General features: G+C 49.6%; 1 protein-coding gene across 7 annotated transcripts in view; it reads right to left on the minus strand.

Annotated features, from left to right (window-relative positions):
- Positions 1 to 2,225: 2,225 nt before the first annotated feature.
- Positions 2,226 to 20,679, minus strand: part of ripor2 (RHO family interacting cell polarization regulator 2) — a 399,549-nt gene continuing 381,095 nt past the window's right edge. For all 7 annotated transcript variants that reach the window (XM_072509637.1, XM_072509644.1, XM_072509638.1 and 4 more), the window contains 4 exons: positions 17,202 to 17,404; positions 12,830 to 12,913; positions 9,342 to 9,432; positions 2,226 to 3,399 (listed from right to left, as the gene is read on the minus strand). In XM_072509637.1, coding sequence (XP_072365738.1) covers positions 3,299 to 3,399; positions 9,342 to 9,432; positions 12,830 to 12,913; positions 17,202 to 17,404 — 479 coding nt within the window. In that variant the 3' untranslated portion in view covers positions 2,226 to 3,298. The remainder of the gene's footprint in view (positions 3,400 to 9,341; positions 9,433 to 12,829; positions 12,914 to 17,201; positions 17,405 to 20,679) is intronic.

Consider the following 20,679-nt stretch of genomic DNA (forward strand, 5'->3'; position numbering starts at 1 on the left):
GCGTCTCCCGGCATCTACCAGCCATGTTGCACCCCGGTTCGGGCGCAACGCAGTCAGTAGATCACTCCCATAGATTTTGTTACTGAGGATTTTGAAAGTGACACTGAGAATGTGGAGAATGATTAGTGGAAATCATACAATAAAAATTGTAAATCTAATTAAACTTGAGCAAAGCCAAGAAAAGTAAACCATAAGACCATAAGACATAGGAGTGGAAGTAAGGCCATTCGGCCCATGGAGTCCACTCCACCATTTACCCGCTCTCTCTCATAGCCCTTAATTCCTCGAGAAATCAAGAATTTATTAACTTCTGTCTTAAAGACGCTCAACGTCCCGGCCTCCACCGCCCTCTGTGGCAATGAATTCCACAGACCCACCACTCTCTGGCTGAAGAAATTTCTCCTCATCTCTGTTCTAAAGTGACTCCCTTTTATTCTAAGGCTGTGCCCCCGGGTCCTAGTCTCCCCTGCTAATGGAAATAACTTCCCTACATCCACCCTATCTAAGCCATTCATTATCTTGTAAGCTTCTATTAGATCTCCCCTCAACCTCCTAAACTCCAATGAATATAATCCCAGGATCCTCAGACGTTCATCGTATGTTAGGCCTACCATTCCTGGGATCATCCGTGTGAATCTCCGCTGGACCCGCTCCAGTGCCTTCCTGAGGTGTGGGGCCCAAAATTGCAAACAGTATTCTAAATGGGGCCTAACTAATGTTTTATAAAGCTTCAGAAGTACATCCCTGCTTTTATATTCCAAGCCTCTTGAGATGAATGACAACATTGCATTTGCTTTCTTAATTACGGACTCAACCTGCAAGTTTACCTTTAGAGAATCCTGGACTAGGACTCCCAAGTCCCTTTGCACTTCAGCATTATGAATTTTGTCACCGTTTAGAAAATAGTCCATGCCTCTATTCTTTTTTCCAAAGTGCAAGACCTCGCACTTGCCCACGTTGAATTTCATCAGCCATTTCTTGGACCACTCTCCGAAACTGTCTAAATCTTTCTGCAGCCTCCCCACCTCCTCCATACTACCTGCCCCTCCACCTATCTTTGTATCATCGGCAAACTTAGCCAGAATGCCCCCAGTCCCGTCATCTAGATCGTTAATATATAAAGAGAACAGCTGTGGCCCCAACACTGAACCCTGCGGGACTCCACTCGTTACCGGTTGCCATTCCGAAAAAGAACCTTTTATCCCAACTCTCTGCCTTCTGCCTGACAGCCAATCGTCAATCCATGTTAGGACCTTGCCTCGAATACCATGGGCCCTTATTTTACTCAGGAGTCTCCCGTGAGGCACCTTATCAAAGGCCTTTTGGATAAAGCAAATGAAAGTAAATGGATTCATCAACGAATGTTTTTGAGGACAAACATTTTGGTCTGGATTCTCCGATTTGGAGACACTGGGCGGAATTCTCTCAGCCACGCCGGGCTGGAGAATCGTTGGGTGGGATTCGAATCGGCGCAGTTGGCGCGGCGCCGGTCGGGAGCCGCTGTACGCGGCCCCCCGCCGATTCTCCACCCGCCAGTGGCTGCAAAAAAATCCGAGTCCCGCCGGCGCTGTCCATGTGCGGTCTTACCCGGCGAGACCTCGGTGTGCATCCTTTCGGGGCGGCTTGGTTGGGGGGGGGGGAGGGCCTCCGCTGTAGCCTGGCCTGCGATCGGGGCCCACCGATCGGCGGGCCAGCTTCTCGGGCTGGGGGCCTCTTTTGCTCCGCGCCGGCCCCTGGCTATTGAAAGACCCGGTGCTGGATTCTCCGGTCCCTCAGCCGCATGTTTCTCAGCGGCGCACAGTTCACTGATGGCGGGATTCTGTCTTCCCGTCGCTTGTCAGTGGGATTTCTCACTGAAGCCACCCCACGCCGCTGGGAAACCCGTGGGCTGGGTGCGCTGCCTGCGGGAACAGAGAATCCTGACGATCGTAGAATTCCAGCCCCTTTTTCAAAGTTACAACCCGATGAACAGGATTCTTCAGTGGCACCATGCCAACCAACGAAAGGTTAATTGAAAACAATTTTTAAAAATAAACTCTTCCCGCAGAGCCACTAGTGCTTCCCTGCTTTTGAGATTGCCCTTCTCAGTGCCACAGGAAGCAGTGTGCTCCCTCCAATATCTTTGAAAGAATCAAAGTTGTTTGGATTCATAATTTTTACCTCGCATCTGACATGAATGTTTAATTTTAATTATAATGTACCACGATGTAATAAGAAGGACAAAATGCATTCTTGAAATTTTATTTTATAAATGCCATTTAGGTAAACAAAGAGTTTGCTGCATTTTCCTTCGAAAGACAGGACAAAGAAATGAAGTTTGAATCAAATTACTTAATTGTACAACAGTGTCTGAGCCAGGGAAATCCCTCTTTAACCATTGCACCCATTCATTCATCGGCATTGCCGTCCTCAGTTTATCTTCATTCCGACATTCCACAGGTAAACCCTGCATCATATTATTTTACAAATTAGTACCCCAGTCTCACACTGCTAAACCTGTCATCTCTGACATGTGTCGAGGCCAACCTCTCGGCTCCATGTGCAACATATTTGGAGGCGAGATCATGCCTTGTAGGAGGGGTATTTTAAGCACGTTACACATACAATATCCACAGGTCCTGCATTATTCACATGACGATTGCCAATTTCTGTGGATTTTTTGTCTTGCCTCTAAATCCTAATGGCTGAAACACTGCATCTTACATGAATGCAAACGTCAAAGGACCAATCCCGATTGAACTGCACTCCCCCTTTCATGTAGGCCTTAGTGCATTTGACTTTTGTTACATCTATCGGGCCAAATAAAGGCCACGGGACAACGGAAAGCTAATAGCAGAGTAAGAATACATTAACTGGAGATGCAATATGTACAGTATGTACCCTGATAACCCAAGTCACAAATGTGCAAATTAAAAAAGTAATGCCAGTGTGATTTCAAAAAAAAAATGACAAGAAATGGTAAATTCAGTCGTTAAAGATTTTGATGAATTTTAAATAAATTAACACAAAATAAAGTGATTTCCGTGGAGTTCGAACAACTTTGGTAAAATGTTTGAATGAAACGACTCATTTGGTTCCTCTTTGGATGGTGTCATAATGTGTGTTGTGGATTGACTATTTGTTGGGGGGAAGGCAGTTTTATTTGCCAGATGAAAGGCGTTTTGTTCAGGGTGGAGCAGTCCTGGTTCTCTTTGATCTGCTGCTGTGGTGCCACGTCTTTCGCCCTCAGCGCAGAACTTGTGCAGCTTCCATCCATGTGGGCAGACTGTAATACTGAGGTGTGTCGCAGAGTTCCCTTTTAGAAGGCAGTACTGGCCGCGTTTCCTCTCCTTCCTGCGAGTTGCACCATCTCCTGAGGGACCTTGTCGAGCTGTTCATAGGCCAAGCAACCTTCTTCTCCTAGGCAAGGAAGAATTGTGGGACATGAGAGTGAGATGATTTTGTGATTGGGTTGTGACTGTGACATGCACATATTTTCAATACATTAAACATTACAATGAGCCCAATTTGCATGTGGTGGGTTTATGGTGAATCAGAGTATCATCAAATTTCCCACCGTAGAAGGAGGAACAATGGCCAATGCAATCTAAAGTGCCGCATAACTGGCTCCATTCTCCATGCTATTTAACTCTTCCCTTTTCAGATGTTTATCCACTTCCCTGTTAATGACCATGATGTGGAGATGCCGGTGTTGGACTGGGGTGGGCACAGTGAGCCGTCTTACAACACCAGGTTAAAGTCCAACAGGTTTGCTTCGAATCACGAGCTTTCGGAGCACTGCTCCTTCCTCAGGTGAATGACTTTAACCTGGTGTTGTAAGACTTCTTACTGTTAACTACTGTTATGAATTCTAATTCCCTTATTAATGATGTTTAGAGATTCCACATACCAACAACCCTCTGCATAATAGAACATCTCCTAACCACTTTCCTCATTCTCGTGGTGATTATTGTAAATTTATGCCCTGGCCAGCTGGTGAAACAGAATTTTCCAGACTAATCTAATCGAAACCCCCAATAATCTTGAACACCACTAGCAGATCTCCTCTTAATCTTTCCTGTTTTTGTGAAAAGAACTCTACTTTGTTTCGTCTTTCCTCAAAATTAAGGCCTTCTCCCCTTTCTTTACTTATTCCATGGCTTTGTCGCCCTTCCTAAAGCAGAGAACCACATGTCTACATAATAGGGTGAAAATTCCTGCAGGCCCATTTTCAGGCTTGAAGTGAGCGTTGTGCCCTGGGGCAAGTCAGAAACTCGAAACCAGTCAAAAATTGACTTCAGGCTACAATGATATTATCTGGGCAAACTTATGGTGCCCGTTGCTCCTCTGCAGGCAGTTCACCCATTTTAAAATAAATATCAGCTGCTTCTCAAAAGATAAGACCCGGCGGAGGCTGGTTGACAGATCCTAGTGTCAGGAATAGGGCCCCGGAACCACAGTTTATTTTAAATATTTACCTTTTTGTGGTAGTTGCTGGAGGCTGTAGTGGCTGCTGAAGAATTTTGAGTCAAGTAGGCCCGACTCATGCTCTGTTTATCACTTACTCATTTCTCAGTGAGGGCTTAAGGTAGGCGACAGGCTCTTAATTTACATAGTCAAGGGTTTAATGCCTATTTTAGATGGCCATCATGGAATCTGAAATATGCCTCGAAACAATATCAAGTTGGACATGTTTCAAGTGTGTGGCACGGAGCATTGATCTCTGACATTGACCCTCATTGGGCAAGATTCAGCGGGACAGAAACAGAGTCCTATTTCGGGTGCATTTAGCGGTGTGTTTCTCAGCATCTGCAGCGCTGAGAAAGACCCCACTATGCAATGACAGTTTTCCGATTGTTTTGTGACCTTGTTGACCCGCCAGTGCAAGAAGAATACTCACAGATTGGGGCACCATTTTTAAAAGCTGCCCGATCTTTTGACCCCCCCTCAGCGATCCCACCATGGGATCCAACTTACCTCTCAAAGGGTCGTCGAAACCCCCTCACCTCACCTCTTATGGGCAAGGCACCCTGTGCCCAACCCCTGGCATGGGCAACCTGGCACTCGGTACATTGGCACCCTGGCAGTGTCCCTGCCTGCCTGAGCCTAAGCCTCCCCGGGGGTTTCTAATGGCCTGGGAGACCCCTCAGGTACCATTACGCCTGGTCCACATTTGTCCTTGCGAGGTTACACAGGCATGACCTTTAGGTCCTGGGCTCCAGGATAATCCACTGCAGACATAATTAAATGAGGCTCACTAAAATGCTGATCTGGATCAGGCCTAGTGAGGGCGATATCCGGATCGAGATGTCTTACGAGACTCCATTGAATCTTGCAAGAAGTTTCGATCATTGTGAAGCTCGCGACATTCATTGGTCTCGACCCGTCACCAAGCCAGGCGCAAGGAGGCCGGTAAATCGCTCCATTGTTTCCATTTTACATCCATGAAACAAACATAATGAGGTTCAATTACTATCCCAATTTTCCAACTGATGTTTAAGCAATAATTTGTCTATCTTCAGCATTGATCCCCGATGCTTTGTCATCTTCTCCACCTACTTTCAAAGATTTGTGAATCTTTCTGCTATTTTACTGCTATGAAAGTAGGATGTATAAGCATGACTTAGCTGATCTTGTGCAAATTCTAAATTGTGCCCATAGGCCATGGTGTCATTTCAGGAACATTTAAATATGTGTACGTCAGTCAAACAATCCCCCAGGCCCTTTTTGTTCAGTGCTAATAAAGGTTGCTTTAATTCTGTTCAAATACAACAATTTAAAATAAAGCACAATTTACATTGAAGAATCTATAGCAGATTTTATGTAAAGATAAAGTGCATGGGATTGCGGGTAGTGTCTTGAAATGGATAGAAAGCTGGCTAGCAGACAGGAAGCAAAAGGTTGGAATAAACGGGTCTTTTTCCAATTGGCAGGCGCAGGGATCTGTGCTAGGGCCCCAACTGTTCACATTATATATTAATGATTTGGACAGGGAACTAAATGTAGTATTTTCAAATTTGCAGATGGTACAAAGTTGGGTGGGAGGGTGAAATGTGAGGAGGGTGCAGAGATTCCTCAGCGGGATTTGGACCGGCTGAGTGAGTGGGCATATACATGGCAGATACAGTACACCATGGATAAATGTGAGGTTATCCACTTCAGTAGCAAAAATAGGAAGGCAGATTATTATTTGAATAGGTGTAAATTGAGAGAGGTGGATACTCAGCGAGACCTTGGTGTCCTCGTGCATTAGTTGCTGAGAGCACACAGGTACAGCAGGCAGTAAAGAAGGCAAATAGTATATTGGCCTTCATAGCGAGAGGATTTGAGTGTAAGAATAGGGTTGTTTTACCACACTGGTATAGGGCATTGGTGAGTCCACACCTGGAGTATTGTGTGCAATTTTGGTGTCCTTATCTGAGGAAGGATGTTTTTGCTATGGAGGGAGTGCAGCAAAGGTTTACCAGGCCGATTCCTGGGATGGCAGGACTGTCATATGAGGAGAGACGACATCTGGTAGGATTATATTCATTGGAGTTTAGAAGAGTGAGAGGGGATCTCATAGAAACTGGCAAAATTCTAACAGGATTATACAGGGTAGATTCAGAAAGAATGTTCCCAATGCTGGGGGAGTCCAGAACTCGGGGTCATAGTTTGAGGATAAGGGGTAAACCTTTTACAACTGAGGTGAGGAGAAATTTCTTCACCCAGAGAATGGGGAATCTGTGGAATTCACTACCACAGAAAGTAGTTGAGGCGAAAACATTGTGTAATTTAAAGGAGGAATTAGATATAGCTCTTGGGGCTAAAGGGATCAAGGGATATAAGGGGAAGGCGGATCAGGATATTGAACTTGATGATCAGCCATGATCATAATGAATGGCGGAGCAGGCGCGAAGGGCCGAATGGCCTCCTACTGCACCTATTTTCTATTAATGTTTCTATGTTATAACAGAGCTGGGTTCTATTTGACTAGTGACAGTACTCTGGAGCGGAATAAGCAGTGTGGTGCCTCAGGAGAGCCATATAGTCAGATCTGATCTTACGATACCTCTGCCTCCAGTCATCTTCCCCTAAACAAGGGAAGTCCAAACTGGGGCATTGAGCCAGAAATACTCACCCCCACATAAAATGGAGCCCTCGTAATGTTACCCGGAGAGGAAATTGAGAAACCTTACAAGGTTGTAAGAATTTGTCAGCACCCGATGGGAAATTCATCTACACCGCCGCCCCCTCCCCCACCCCCGGAACAGTGCTGCTTTCTATGACCATAGATGGAGAAATGGCACCCACCATCTCCTAGGATTAGACTGACTATTGATACTTAGCTTTGTTCAAATTAAAGCTCCCCTTGTGTATAAGTCACAATGCCCAACTTATTGTAAAGTTTTACTTTGCAACCCAGTGCTACAATTGTCATGAATTTGACCTTTCTTTTTAATGATTGTATCCCAGTCAGCTGTAAGAATCCCCCTGCTGGTCATTCATCCTGGTGATACAGCAGCACAATGGCTCAGTGGTTAGCACTGCCGTCTTGACGGTGCCAAGGACCCTGGTCCGATCCTGTGGAGTTTGCACATTCTCCCCGTGTCTGTGTGGGTCTCACCCCCACAACCCAAAGAATGTGCAGGGTAAGTGGATTGGCCACGCTTAATTGCCCTTAATTGGAAGAAAAAGAATTGGCTACTCTAAATTTATTTTTTTGAAAAAGTAATTTAAACAAAATTCATCCTGGTGGCAATCTTGGGGCCTCAATTTGAAAGAGGCTGAATAGAGTGATCCCATAAGTATGAATGTAAGTGGGATGGATGTCATGCACATATTTTGTACTATGTGACTATCTTCCACTCACTGCATTTTGCTAGAGAAATAATCCAACTGTTCTCAAGATCTAACAGGTTGGGCCTGTATCCATCAGAGTTTAGAAGAGTGAAAGGTGATCTTCCTGAAACATATAAGGTACTGAGGGGTCTCGACAGGGTAAATGCTGAGTGGATGGTTTCCCCTCGGGAGAGAGAGTAGGACCAGGGGACACAGTTTAAAAGTAAAGGGTCTCCCATTTGTGATCAAGACGAAGATAAATAATTTTCTCTCAAAGGGCCGTTTGTGGAAGTCTCCCCCCTCAGAGTCCTGGAGGCATTTTTAAGGCTGAGATGGATAGATTCTTGACTGACAAGGGAGTCAAAAGATAGGTAGTAGACAGGAAGGTACAGGTCACAATCAGGTCAGCCATGATCTTATCAAATGGTGGGGCAAGCTCGACAGGCCAAATGGCCTACTCCTGCTCTTAATTCGTATGCTCGTCCATTTGCTGTAGTTTTGGAGACACGCTTGAAGACCACAGATCTTGCTCCCAACTCAATAAATGACACGGTGATGTCAACACCCACACCATTTTTTTTTTAAACTCCACGAGAAGCAAATGGCAAATACCCTTCTTTTAATACAGCTCATTGCAACCGGTCTGCAATCATTTCCATATACCAGTCTCAGGGACCTATTTGATTCATTTGTGTGTGGAAAGCAGGACAGTGAGAAAATGATGCGAAAAAGAAGTCCAAAATGTAAGTGTTATTGCTGTCAGTCCTGATGCACTGGAAGATATGTCAGGCGTGTTGCTGATCTATAGATCATCATTTTTCACCTTCCACCTATTGACACACACAAATGTACATTCTGTGGCAGAACAGTCTCAATTCAAAAATGTTGAAGCAATTCCACAATTCCCCAAGGTACGAATTGAATTTGGTTTTGATTTCACCAAGTGAAAACAAAGTTGTAAAAAAATATTGGAAGGAAAGAGATCCTGGTCATTTGAGCTCACTCCAATTCATTACTCAAATAGATAAAGGGACGTTTTGCAGCACTGACTACACTACCTCACGTGGACGCTGGTTTAATATGGTTCCAAGCCTGCATGGAGGAGAGAATGGAACAGATAGGCATAATGATTCTCTGTGCTGAATTCATATCACAATGCAACATCAGCTGCTTTTTGCCTGATCTCAGTTTGCCTCTTGGCATTGTGAGGAGAATTGCATTAATTTCAGTACGGTCTTCAAAATGAAATGTGTAGGATTTAGTTTAATTCTCTTGGTCCTCGATTCCTGCATGATAAGAGCACCAAACATAAGATCAGGGGTTACCACACCTCGCCTGCCTGCCTGATCTTGCATCCAATAACTTCCGTGGCCAAATAATCAGCCGAACTGTTAATCCACAGCATTTCAGTTGTTGCCACAACGTGAAAAACCTGACAGCCACGGCATTGATTGTACAAGTCCAACCCAAACTGTTGCCGAATTTTGAAGAAAGCACCGATCTACGTACTATGTGGCTCACCCACATGGAAGAGCACTCACCGAGTGAGAGGAGTGATTCAGCAGCAGCTTGCCGGAGAAGTTCTCTCTCAGATTGGCACAGACTCACCAATATGTCAATGCTTTCACAAGCCTGCGGAGAAAAACATTGAATATTTGGAATTGGTTAAATCAGTATTGGTAAAGAACCTTGATTGAAGGACTTATCATTCCGAATGTCACACAATAATATCCAATTAGAGTTTAGTGATCCATGAAGGAACATATATTTGGTGGTTATGCCCTCAAATGCCACAGGAACCACTTGTGGTATTTTGGCAGGGCAGATACCCAACTAAAGTGGCTTATTCCAGTTCTACACAAATGGCCACAAGAGGATTCTATTACACTCCTCCCTCGATGGAAAAGTTACACAATGTTCAAAATTTCATATAACTTTTGGAGATTTTGTGTGTTTCATTTATTTATAGATCTAACTTAACCACCGGTTTCCGATTTCCAAGAAGATACCTCCTTCCTTGACTCAAATTTTCAGCACTTGGGGAAGGACCTCCACCCAGTTGGGCCTTAGTCTGAGGTGACGTTTTCTCCAACAAGGACCGATTTTGTCCTTAAACTTCTGTTTAATTGTCCACTTTATCACTTTATCTGTCTGACTTGGTTCGGAACTAGTTTCAGGTGCCATTTGTGTTGGAGCAACTACTGGTACTCTATTTGTAGCCCAACTATCCAATTCATCGGATTCATTAGTCCCAAATTCCTCCTCCTTCATGAAACTCTGAAGGTAAAACTTAATCTACATGTACAAACCTAACCTTTTCACTACCAAACATCTTGACCAAATATGTGCGACAACCACATACTTTGACAACTCTTCATGGTAACCACATCCACCACAATCATTATGATGATTCTCTTTCCACCTGGATTGTTTCTCTTCAGCTGACTGTACTAAATGTGGTTTCAGCAATGACACCTCATTCTGAGATGACTTCTCAGAAACAATTTAGCTGGCGTACTGTGTGAGGTGTGTTATGATAAATAAACAAAACAATTGCCAGTTTGTGATTCAATAATAATGGATGTTTCTTCCAATTTGCATCATGTGAAGATCATACTGAACAATTGCGCACCCTGCTGCCCCATTTGAAGCAGGATGGCATGGCAGAACTCGAGTGTGTTTTACCTCTTTCCTTTGAATGAATTTTACAATATCTCCTGAAGAAAACTAAGGTCAATTGTCGGACATAATTTCCTCAGGGAACCCATAAATAAAATGGCAGAAATTCTCCGTCTGTCGGGATTCTCTTTTTCCGCCGGCAGCGCAACCCCGCTCGCGGGTTTCCCGATTGCGTGGGATAGCTTCAATGGGAAATCCCATTGACAAGCAGCAGGAGTTGAGAATCCCGCCATCAGCCAACGGTGCAATGCTGAGAAAAATGTGGCTGGGGGATTGGAGAATCCCACTCAATGGGCGAAATTCTCCCCCAACGGCGGGATGTCCGCCGACTGGCGCCAAAGCCGGCGCCAATCAGACGTGCATCGCGCCGGCTCAAAGGTGCGGAAGGCTCCACATCTTTGGCGGCCTAGCCCCAACATTGAGGGGCTAGGCCGACGCCGGAGGGATTTCCGCCCCGCCAGCTGGCGGAAATGGCGTTTGTTTCCCCGCCGGCTGGCGCGGAAATGTGGCGCATGCGCGGGAGCGACAGCGGCCGCTGTCAGTTTCCCAGCGCATGCGCGGGAGCGTCAGCGGCCGCTGTCAGTTTCCCGCGCATGCGCAGTGGGGAGAGTCTCTTCCGCCTCCGCCATGGTGGAGGCCGTAGCGGAGGCGGAAGGGAAAGAGTGCCCCCACGGCACAGGCCCGCCCACGGATCGGTGGGCCCGATCGTGGGCCAGGCCACCGTGGGGGCACCCCCCGGGGTCAGATTGCCCCGCGCCCCCCCCCCCAGGACCCCGGAGCCCGCCCACGCCGCCTGGTCCCGCCGGTAAATACCAGGTTTGATTTACGTCGGCGGGACAGGCAATTCCTGGGCGGGACTTCGGCCCATCCGGGCCGGAGAATCCAGCGGGGGGTCCCGCCAACCGGCGCGGCCGGATTCCCGCCCCCGCCCAATCTCCGGGAGCGGAGACTTCGGAGGGGGCGGGGGCGGGATTCACGGCGGCCAACGGCCATTCTCCGACCCGGCGGGGGGTCGGAGAATGACGCCCATGATCTAGAGTTTTGTTAGCTGTTGTTCGATTCATTGGGAACCCCTCAATTCACTTTGAGTAGCTATCTATCACAATGAATAGCTGTCTCCCTTCAACATCTGAAAAATCTATGCGCAGTCTGTGCCACACTCTAACTGGCCATTACCACTTTTGCTAAAATACTGATGGCAGCTTCTTTTCTACTGCTTCACATGTACTGTGCTGTTTCATGGAGTCTTTTATGTCCTTATCAAACCCTGGCCACCAAAGACAATTGCTCCCCAGATTCTTTGTCAATCTCATCCCCAAGTGTTGATCATGAAGATCACATAACAACTGTGATCAGTACCGTTCAGGAATTACCACCCGGGATCGCCACATGACACAGCGTTTATCATCCCTAAACATAAAAGAAGCCTGATTTCTAAATCCAGTATCTGTGTTGGCCACCTTTTTGCGATATAGTCATATACCCTGGCCAGCACAATTTGTTTTAACAGTGGCAACTGCTGTGACTGGCATCTCTTCTATTCGTGAAACGAAAAATACATCTTCCCTGTTGGGCTCTACTTGGGATGGGGATGGTAATCCAGACAAAGCATTGGCATTCTAATCGTCTGTGCTTACTAATACCATACGGATAAGAAGACTAAGTCTGTTACAGTGGCACAGTGGTTAGCCCTGCTGCCTCACAGCACCCGGGACCTGGGTTCGATTGCAACCTTGGGTGACTGTCCATGTGGAGTTTGCACTTTCTCCCTGTGTCTGCGTGGGTTTCCTCCGGGTGCTCCGGTTTCCTCCCACAGTCCAAAGATGTGCAGGTTAGGTGGATTGGCCATGCTAAATTGCCCCTTAGTGTCCAAATGTTAGGTGGGGTTATGGGGTTACGGGGATAGGGCGGGGGAGTGTTGTCGGTAGGGTGCTCTTTCATAGGGGGGTGGGTGCAGACTCAATGGGCTGAATGGTCTCCTTCTGCACATAAGGGATTCTACATTCATCCTATAGCTAAAGTTGGTACGGGAGACTTTGGATTCAAATGTACCATTTGTGGCCAAATAATGGAAAATATCCATTTCCTATTGACCCTATCAAAACTCTTCTAATAAGCTCTTCTAAATCTCTTCATCTTACCCTCCTCAAGTGAAAATAGTCCAATCATTCAAAAGGGAATTGGATACGGACATGCAGGACAAGAACATACAAAGGATGCAGGGGATGGTCAGGTAGGTAAAGGTGAATATCTCCAACTAAGTATCTGGCACAGCTAGAATGATCAAAGTGTGCTGTGACTCCGATCATTATTATTATTGCACTGTGAATTTAATAAAAGCTGTACTTACTTTGATGCATTTCAGTGCTGTGCAAGCCGCTGTTTGGATCTTTACATTGGGTTGGGTTAGCGACTTGGTGTAGTAAAGCAAAGCCTATGAAAGAGGGGAAAGCATTCTTTCAAATGTACGATTAATAATGTTCTTCTAAAGGAAGTACAAATGCAATTTTACATCAGATCAAGAGAAAATAATGGGCTAGATGCTCTGGGCACCAGCTCTCCCCTCAATCTGGAAGGAAAGTTGGCTCTGGAGGGACCAACGCCTGTCCCACAGCAATAACACCCTAGGGACAATCAGGCTGAGTGTCTGACGTCTGTCTCCTCAATTGAATGGAAGGCCCACTTTCATAACAGCTCCAGCAGTCCCAGCAGTGGCAGATCTCCGTAGTGGACGCTGCTGGGACTGCAAGGAGTCACAGGTCAAAGATCATGGCTTTTAAGGCAAGGATTGATTGGAAAGCCTCGGGATGGAGGTGGAAGGAAAAGGGTGGGGGTTGGGGGGCTGGGGGGGGTCTGTTGTGTTTTGGAAAGCTATTGGGAGAAACAAAGTGGTGGCATCTTGGACGGGTGCCCCATGTGTGCACAAGGCACCTCGAATTGATGTACCTTCTCATCCTTCTTGCTTTTCTCCACTACCGTCGCTCCCCTCCCATAATATGCAGCCCCTCGTGCCTTCTTATCAAATCTGTGTGATCTATCCCATGTTGAACAAGGAATCTATCATTTTCTTTAATGTTTTAATAAAATCTGCATTCACTGAACCAGATGGTCTTCTGTTCCCTAAGCTAACAGTTTTGTAAAATATTTACTGATTGTTATGTTTAAGGTGTCAGCTTTGACTCAGTGGCTGATATTTTCACTTCTGGTTCAGAAGGGTGTGGATTCAAGTTCCATGCCTGTAACCCGAAGGCACAAAGTAAGCTGACACCCCGTACAGTAATAATAACACAACATGCTGGAAAGACTCAGCAGGTTTGCCAGCATCCATGGAGAGACAAACAGCGTTAATGGTGTGATTTAACCCACAAAAAAGAATCCCGTTTTGGGTGTGCATAGTGGGGTGTTTCTGGGTGCCTGCAAGGCCAACAATGACCGCACTATTTAACTATGCCGTTTTTTTGGCCTGGGTTGGGAACGCACTGCCGAGACCACACTTATCCCACTTCCTGCATTCCTGACCTCAGTTTGCCAGTGCCGGAAGATGACTCGAGTATCGGGGCGGCATTTGTAAATGCTGCCCAATCCTTTGACACCTTCTCTGCTCCTCCAATGCAGCCTCCTGACCCTCCTACTGCCTCAACTTCTTAGCGGGGCCTCAAGCACCCCCTCACCCAACCTTTAAAGGGCTGGACACCCCCAGGCCAAATCCCTGATATGAGCAACCTGGCACCTGGGCACTGCCAGTCTGGCAGTGACACTTGGGCATCCTGGCAGTGCGAGGGTGACACTTACAGGGTTCTGGCTGGCAGTGCCCAGGTGTCAGCAGGAGTGCAAGGTTACCACCCGGCCCAGAGCCCAATCACCCAATGGCCTGGGAGACCCCTACCCCACACAGGTGCTCTTATGCCTGGTCCACATTTGTCTGGACAAGTGCCAGATGGCGCCATGGTGAGGTCTCCCAGGTGAGGCCGTTAGTTCCGGGGTCTCGGGAGAATTTGGTGTCGGCATATTTAAATGAGCCCAATGTCTCATTTAAATCTGTTAATCTTGGTGAGATCCAGATAGTGACGTCTCGTTAGATTTCGTGAGGACTCGGTCGTATCAGCGCAGCCGCTTGGCCCATTCGGGCCGGAGAATCGGCAGCCCCGCCGATTCCAGCGGCCCGTGGACAGCGCTGCGACAGCGCAAATGGCGCCGATTCTTCGCACCTCGGAGAATCGCGCGCTGGCGGCGGGGCGTCGTGGCACGGTTGCGGCGATTCTCCGGCCCCCTGCCGGGTCGGAGAATCGCCGGGGGTCGGCGTGAATCCCAACCCCGCCGTCCTCCTAATTCTCCGTCCCCCCAAAAATCGACCCGGCATGAGTCGCGCCGCCCGCCCTGGAGAATGGCAGGGTCCGGTGCGACTCAATGGGCGCCGGGGCTGCCTGAATTCTCCGGCCCGCAATGGGCCGAAGTCCCATCCGTCTTTTGCCAGACCCGCAGGCGTAAATTGGAGTAGGTCCATACCGGCGGGACCTGGCAGTGCGGGCGGCCACCGGGGTTCTTGGGGGGGCGCGGGGGGATCTGGCCCCGGGAGGTGCCCGGGGCCGGGGCCCACCGATCCGTGGGCGGGCCTGTACCGTGGGGGCACTCTATCCTTCTGCACCGGAGGCTGTACTGGTCCGCCATGGCCGGTGTGGAAACAAAGCCCTCTGCGCATGCACCGGGATGACGCCAGCACACGCTGGCGCTCCTGCGCATGTGCCAACTCGCGCCATCCGGCAGAGGCCCTTCGGCGCCAGTTGGCATAGCTTTCCCGCCGGCCGGCGGGGCACAAACCAGTCTGGAGTCGGCCTAGCCCCTGAAGGTGCGGAATTTGGGGAGGCCCGACGCCGGAGTGGTTCACGCCACTCCGTCCCGCCAGAGTTGCCCGCCCAGCCGGGTAGGGGAGAATCCCGCCTAGCGTGGATCTAGCGTGGCCTGATGCTGATGCAAAGCAAAAGGGGGCAACATTTTCCGACTTTCCTGACGCGACCCATTGAATCATCCATTGCTGACAAAAAATCCAGTCAGAAAAACACCAGTCATGTGAAGTGACTAGAGAAGCTGAGATTGTTTTTCTTAAGAGTGGAGAAGTTTCCAAGAAGATTTCAAAGAGATATTCAAAGTTATGCAGGGATTTTGTAGAATGAATATGGAGAAAGTATTTTCAGTGGAACAAGAGTCAAGAATCAGAGGACACAAAATTGAAACAATTGCAAAAAAGCGTGAAGTAATTTTTTTACATCAAGATATGTCAAGATTTGGAATGCACTAGTTGAAAGGGGGATAGAAGTAGATTCAGTAGTAACTTTCACAAGGGATTTCGATATGTAGGACAACAATTGCAGGGACACGGAGAGAGAGAAGGGAAGCAGGGACCGATTACTTGGCTCTTTGAAAGAGATGGTACAGGCACAACACACCAAACAATCTCGTTGTGCACTGTTAGATTCGACAAACCTTAAATAAACAACAAAATAATGAAGTCGTTTTCTAGACACTTTCAGTTGGAAACCTCACCCTGCAAAGTAAACTTAAGGGATAGAAAATAATAGTCAGCACACCAGGCATCCTGACGTCACAACCATTTTGTCAACTATGTTAAATAAAGAGTCAACTATGCGCTGAATTCTTCAGCTGTGCCCGCCGCAAGATCGCCACGAACGGAACGGGGACCTCTGTTGACCTCGGGCGGGAATTTCCGGTCGACGGCCAGGCATGGCTGAAGAATCCCGCCCTGTGGATCCAATGTTTTCAACCAACAGTGAACTTGAAGGATAAATGCGTTAACTTGCTGTAAATGCAGAGACGTACACATAGTTACCTGGTGCTTCCTCTCATTAGAACTACTTCAGTATTCAAGTAACAAGCCTCCACTTGTGCACAGATAAGTTGAAGTAATGTCAAGTGTGCCAGTTTTCAAAAATTCATTAAAGGGATGTGGGTGTCGCTGGTTAGGCCAGCATCTATTGCCCATCCCTATTTGCCCTTCAGAAGGTGGTGATGAGTTGCCTTCTTGAAGCAATGCAGTCCTTCAGGTGTAAGTGCGCCCACTATGCTGTTACGGAGGTAGTTCCAGGATTTTGCCCCACTGAAAGTGAAGGAACGGTGATATATTTCCAAGTTGGGGTGGTGAGTGACTTGGAGGTGAACCTCCAGGTGGTGGTGTTCCCAGGTATCTGCTGCTCTTGTACTTTCAGGTGGTAGTGGGCGTGAGTTTGGAAGGTGCTGGCGAAGGAACCTTCGTGAGTTACTGCAGTGCATCTTGTAGATGGTACACACAGCTGCCACTGTTCGTCGGTGATGGAGGGTTTGAATGTTTGTGGAAGGAGTGCCAATCAAATGGGCTGCTTTGTCCTGGATGGTGTCAAACTTTGTGAGTGTTGTTGGAGCTGCACTCATCCAGGCAAGTGGAGAGTATTCCATTACACTCCTGACTTGTGCTTTGTAGATGGTGGACAGGTTTTGGGGAGTCAGGAGGTGAGTTACTCATCGTAGGATTCTGAGCCTTTGACCTGCCCTGGTAGCCACAGTATTAATGTGGCTAGTCCAGTTCAGTTTCTGATCAATGGTAATCCATCATGCATCAAATATAACCGCATGTAGGTGATACGTATATCGGTGTACATTCAAGTGACTAGAAATTGAACTTAAGCGTCATAAATTTTAAATTTCTCTCAATATTGTATTAGGGTTTTTACCTTTTCTCTGAAATTGTTGTCTGTTGAAGCGGTAGCAAGGAAGGAGGTTGCAGCCTGCACTAAGTCACTGTTAGTTTCCAGTAGAAGAAAAGCTATTGCTTTTAAAGTCTCCTCGAAAGGTTGAAGATTCTGGGCAGGCTGTTCTTCCAGTGTTTCCAGCGTCTTTTCCGGCTGTGAGGACTGAAGGGTTTGCAGTAGCATGACTACATTTAAAAACAAAGAGAATGGTTTTTAATCACCCACCTTCCATTTCAGCTCAAAGTTTAGGTAAAGAAAACATATATGCTCGTTTAGCACACTGGGCTAAATCGCTGGCTTTTCAAGCAGGCCAGCAGCACGGTTCAATTCCCGTACCAGCCTCCCCGAACAGGCGCCAGAATGTGGCGACTAGGGGCTTTTCACAGTAACTTCACTGAAGCCTACTTGTGACAATAAGCGATTTTCATTTTTCATTTCAAAGACGTCACACACACCAAGTGTTTTATAGCCAATCAGTACTGTGTAAATGTGGACCATTTTTCAGCCAATTTGCATTTGACAAACATCAATATAATAAATGTCACTTCTATTTCAGTAATGTTGTCTGATAGATAATTGTCACTGGGAGGATTATTGTTATTTTCTTTTTCAAATAGTTCTGTGGGATCTTTGATGCCCACCTGATTTTTGGCTCATCCGAATGACAGCACCTCTGCCAGTGCAGAACTCACCCAGTATTGCACTGTAATAAAATAAAATGTTGGAAATCAGCAGGTCTGGCAGCACCTGTGGAGAGAGGAACAGCGCTAATGTTTCGAGTCCCTCTGACTCTTCTCCAGAGCTCCGAGGAAGTCATACGGACTCGCAATGTTGGGCGCGAGTTAACGGGATGAAAACAGAGTCTCATTTTGGGCGGGTTTAGTGGGTGTTTCTTGGCGCAGCAACGCCAAGAAAGATACCGCTATTTAATGGCACTTTGCCAATTTTTATGGCCTCGGCGGAGAACATCCTGTTGAGGCCACTTCCTGCACTGGCGATTCAATGCCGCCCTGATCTTTTGATCCCCCTCAGGCACCCCACCAGGTGGTAGCGCTAAGGTGCCAGTGTGGCAGTGGGAGGGTGCCTGGGTGGCAGCGGGAGTGCGAGGGTGCCATCCTACCCAGGGCCTGACCGCCCAGGTGTCACTAATGAACTGGGGGACCCCCCAGGTGCTGGTACGCCTGGTCCACGCTTCTGTGGACAGTGCTAAATGGAGCCATGACGAGGTCTCCCAGGCACAGCCATTAGCTCCCGGGCCTAATGGCTCACTTAAAAGTCCAGATCACGACGTCTTGTGAGATTCCGTTGAATTGCATCACCAAGTCGGGAGCTGTTAAATCGCGTCCGTAAACTCTGTTCCTCTCACCACAAATGCTGCCAGACCTGCAGAGTTTTCCCAGCAATTTTCTGTTTTCATTTCAGATTTCCAGCATTTGCAGTATTTTGCTTTTATTTGATTATTGCACTGTGGTTGTTATCTAAGAGTTGTGAAGTCTCTGGATTGGGGTTGAAACCACCATCTTCTGATTGAGAAGTCAAATTGTTCTTATCGAGCCATCTTTGATTATCAAAACACTAACTAGGGGCGTCATTCTCCGACCCCCCGCCGGGTCGGAGAATGGCCGTTGGCCGCCGTGAATCCCGCCCCCGCCCCCGCCGAAGTCTCCGAAGGGAGAAAAGTCGGCGGGGCGTTAATGGCGCCGCTGCCGCGGAGAATGTCACGGGTCTGCGCAAGGCAGCCGATTTTCGGCCTGCCGATATTCTCCCTTCCGGATGGGCCGAAGTCCCGTCGACGTGATGACCGTTCACGTCGACGTGAATCAAACCTCCTTTTCATCGGCGTGACCCGGTGCTCCAGGCTCACGCCGACCAGCGAGGAAGTGAGTGACGGCCTGGGGGGTTGGCTCTGGGCAGGAAATGGCGTGGCCGCAGACTGATTGCCTGAGGAGAGGTGTGTCTCGGCTTGTGTGTGTGTGCGGCGGGGGGGGGGGGGGGGGGGGGGGGTGGTTAGAGTAGGCTGGGCTCCGGGGGAGTGCCGGGAGGGGGTCCGTGCCGGGATGGAGGTTGGGGGTTGTGGAGGGGGTCCGTGCCGGGGTGGAGGTTGGGGAGGGGGTCCGTGCTGGGGTGGAGGTTGGGGGTTGGGGAGGGGGTCCGTGCCGGGGTGGATGTTGGGGTTTGGGGAGGGGGTCCGTGCCGGGGTGGAGGTTGGGGGTTGGGGAGGGGGTCCGTGCCGGGGTGGAGGTTGGGGAGGGGGTCCGTGCTGGGGTGGAGGTTGGGGGTTGGGGAGGGGGTCCGTGCCGGGGTGGAGGTTGGGGGTTGGGGAGGGGGTCCGTGCCGGGGTGGAGGTTGGGGGTTGGGGAGGGGGTCCGTGCCGGGGTGGAGGTTGGGGGTTGGGGAGCAGGTCCGTGCCGGGGTGGAGGTTGGGGAGGGGGTCCGTGCTGGGGTGGAGGTTGGGGGTTGGGGAGGGGGTCCGTGCCGGGGTGGAGGTTGGGGGTTGGGGAGGGGGTCCGTGCCGGGGTGGAGGTTGGGGAGGGGGTCCGTGCTGGGGTGGAGGTTGGGGGTTGGGGAGGGGGTCCGTGCCGGGGTGGAGGTTGGGGGTTGGGGAGGGGGTCCGTGCCGGGGTGGAGGTTGGGGGTTGGGGAGGGGGTCCGTGCCGGGGTGGAGGTTCGGGGTTGGGGAGGGGGTCCGTGCCGGGGTGGAGGTTGGGGAGGGGGTCCGTGCCGGGGTGGAGGTTGGGGAGGGGGTCCGTGCCGGGGTGGAGGTTGGGGAGGGGGTCCGTGCTGGGGTGGAGGTTGGGGGTTGGGGAGGGGGTCCGTGCCGGGGTGGATGTTGGGGTTTGGGGAGGGGGTCCGTGCCGGGGTGGAGGTTGGGGGTTGGGGAGGGGGTCCGTGCCGGGGTGGAGGTTGGAGAGGGGGTCCGTGCTGGGGTGGAGGTTGGGGGTTGGGGAGGGGGTCCGTGCCGGGGTGGAGGTTGGGGGTTGGGGAGGGGGTCCGTGCCGGGGTGGAGGTTGGGGGTTGGGGAGGGGGTCCGTGCCGGGGTGGAGGTTGGGGGTTGGGGAGGGGGTCCGTGCCGGGGTGGAGGTTGGGGAGGGGGTCCGTGCTGGGGTGGAGGTTGGGGGTTGGGGAGGGGGTCCGTGCCGGGGTGGAGGTTGGGGGTTGGGGAGGGGGTCCGTGCCGGGGTGGAGGTTGGGGGTTGGGGAGGGGGTCCGTGCCGGGGTGGAGGTTGGGGAGGGGGTCCGTGCTGGGGTGGAGGTTGGGGGGTTGGTGAGGGGGTCCGTGCCGGGGTGGAGGTTGGGGGTTGGGGAGGGGGTCCGTGCCGGGGTGGAGGTTGGTGGTTGGGGAGGGGGTCCGTGCCGGGGTGGAGGTTCGGGGTTGGGGAGGGGGTCCGTGCCGGGGTGGAGGTTGGGGAGGGGGTCCGTGCCGGGGTGGAGGTTGGGGGTTGGGGAGGGGGTCCGTGCCGG

Source organism: Scyliorhinus torazame, chromosome 6 (genome assembly GCF_047496885.1).
Source record: "Scyliorhinus torazame isolate Kashiwa2021f chromosome 6, sScyTor2.1, whole genome shotgun sequence".
NCBI lineage: Eukaryota > Metazoa > Chordata > Chondrichthyes > Carcharhiniformes > Scyliorhinidae > Scyliorhinus > Scyliorhinus torazame.